General features: G+C 40.9%; 1 protein-coding gene across 1 annotated transcript in view; it reads left to right on the top strand.

Moving 5' to 3' along the window:
• The first annotated feature begins 955 nt into the window (after positions 1-955).
• qsox1 (quiescin Q6 sulfhydryl oxidase 1) overlaps positions 956-2,449 on the top strand; it is a 29,167-nt gene continuing 27,673 nt past the window's right edge. Inside the window, exon 1 of the mRNA XM_008407912.1 lies at positions 956-1,450. Within this exon, the coding sequence (XP_008406134.1) occupies positions 1,150-1,450 (301 nt within the window). The 5' untranslated portion in view covers positions 956-1,149. The remainder of the gene's footprint in view (positions 1,451-2,449) is intronic.

Below are 2,449 nucleotides of genomic sequence, written 5' to 3'. Positions count from 1 at the left end.
TCATTTTGAACTGCATGTTGCTTTTCTTGTCTGGTACGTAGTTTCATGTTTATATTTCTGAAAAGAGAGCCCCAGGGGGACTTGGTTATTTGAGATGGTATGACTTTCTCCTTGTGCAATGCTTTGCATCATTTGTGTTGCGTAGACTGAGTGACAGTGTTTTCTCTGAGTAGTTGTGGTGATATTGATCTCTGTGACATGATACTCATGCAAATCAACCAGGGGGTCCAAGAGTCGCACAGCTGTTCAACTGTCCAACAGCAGATCTTGGTCTTTATCCACGGAGATTTTGCCAAACTCTTTCGATTTTTCACAATATTACTCATCTTTACATTGCATGTTTTCCATGTTTTCATCGTGGGTTTGGCACAAATGGCACAGGGCGGAAAGCGACCAAGATTTAAAAAAAGAATAAATATATGTTAGCTGTTTGGACAGGTTTTCTGTTGCTTTGTTGAATGCATTGCAAATGTTTTCCAGGTATTTTTGATAATTTACAGCGTTAAATTATCAGAAGGAGGTTAAGATCAACCCAAAAATAAAGGTCTTGTCCAGATTACTACTGCACCAGCACAAAGGTATAGAAAAGCTTAGGTTTTATTGAGTTTTGTTAACTTTGCAATAAATTGCATTCAATCTGAATAAAGTTAATTGCAACCTAGAGATAGTATGCAAATCGGTAGCATAAAAACTGAATTTCTGTGTGTCAAGAAAAGTATCCAAACCTTTTATTTTAACAATAAATGCAGGGATTTTATGCTATCGGTTTCCCACTAATAGTCACTGAGCATCTAAAACACATGTTCCCTCTTCCTTGGGGTAAAACATGTTATTTCTAATCATTTTAAAAAATCTACTGCGACATCAGTCTTGCTTCCTGTGTGCGCGAGGCACCGTGTTTCTCTCTACGTCGGTTTCACAGCGCCTTCATCTCCTAGTTTATCTCTGTTTTGTCAGAGACCGGTGGAAGGGGAGAGCTTGTCTTTGCTGCTCTGTGGGTTTTGGCACTTCGCTCGGCAGTGGGAGGGCCCACTCAGGGTGCTGACCTAAAACAAATAGTGGGCAGAACAAGTTGAGAGAAGTTTGTGACAGCGGTTCAGAGCGTGTCGCAGCTCGAGAGTCGCGGCTAGCGGTGCAGCTGTTGCTCGGATGGGGAAGATGGCGCGGCGCTGCGGCCGTGCCACGTCTCGGTTTAGTGAAGAACACGAGATTTCTGTCAGCATGACAGCGACTGCAGCCTTTTTCATCTGCTTGTGTCTCGCCTTTCCTCCTGCCGCCGAGGCCGGACTGTACACGGCTTCGGACCAGATCGTGCTGCTGTCAGAGCAGAATGTGGGCTCGGTTCTGGTTAACTCCTCCGCTGCTATGGTCGTGGAGTTTTACGCGTCGTGGTGCGGACACTGCATCTCGTTTTCTCCCATTTATAAAAAGCTGGCCAGAGACATCAAAGGTTGGTATGGACCTGCTGCTTGTTTCACCCGGATGCACAGAATATTCTTGTTTACACAGTAATGTTATTCTGACTGCCTGGTGTAATACGCTGCCAAATGAGCTTTCATGTAACTTTTTCTCAAATAGTTTTTAGTAGTAAGTGCACAGAATTAAACTAGACATACTATGAGATATTAAATAAAGGAACATTAATGCAATCCTGTTTTGATGTCGCAAAATACTATTGGAATACAAATAATATTGTTGTTACCTACAGGGTGATGCAAAGCCAGCCAAAGGTATATGCGGAATATGAGGCTGTATGTGAGCCCTTTATTGATGGGGGGGAGGGGGGGCAATTAGAAATGCTTCCACATAGCATGTTGAAAAATTTGCACATTTGAATGCTGCAGTGCAGACATAGCAGCTGGTTTATATAATAGCATTCTCACAAATCAATACAAAATTAGAGATGGCAGGCTTGTTATTTTATTTATTTTTATTTTTTAAGATGGTAAATGTCCATTTTGCTCCTGGCACAACTTTGATTACTCACTAGCTTCTGCTTGGTTCATACAAAATGGAAGCACAAAGAAAGTTAGGTCTATGTACCAGGAGTAAGCTATTAACTGCTCACACCTTCACCATAGAATCCCATGTAAAATGAAAAAAAAAAATGTGGGCCCTGGTTTGAGATTAAGTGTTGACTTATTTTGCAGTCATTTCTTAACTTCTCCATGCACAAGTCAAAAAAGAAAAACACTACTGAAAAAATAAATACAAGAAACAGTTCAACAATCTTGCTTTGATTCTTAGATTTAAAAAAAAAAGTGATTCAGCACAGGTGATATAAAGATGGTGTTATGTTGGCTGTTGAACGATGAGGTTAACAAAAAGTAAATCACATTTTGTTTATGGTTCATTCGGCCATGGCCCTTAGATCTGACGTGGGTACTATAAAAGCTGTAAACTAAAAGCATAGGCAGCCCAAAATTCAATGAGATCCTGAGCGCATATA

The sequence above is a fragment of the Poecilia reticulata genome, linkage group LG4, assembly GCF_000633615.1.
Source record: "Poecilia reticulata strain Guanapo linkage group LG4, Guppy_female_1.0+MT, whole genome shotgun sequence".
NCBI lineage: Eukaryota > Metazoa > Chordata > Actinopteri > Cyprinodontiformes > Poeciliidae > Poecilia > Poecilia reticulata.
This window is presented reverse-complemented; position numbering and strand designations above follow the sequence as displayed.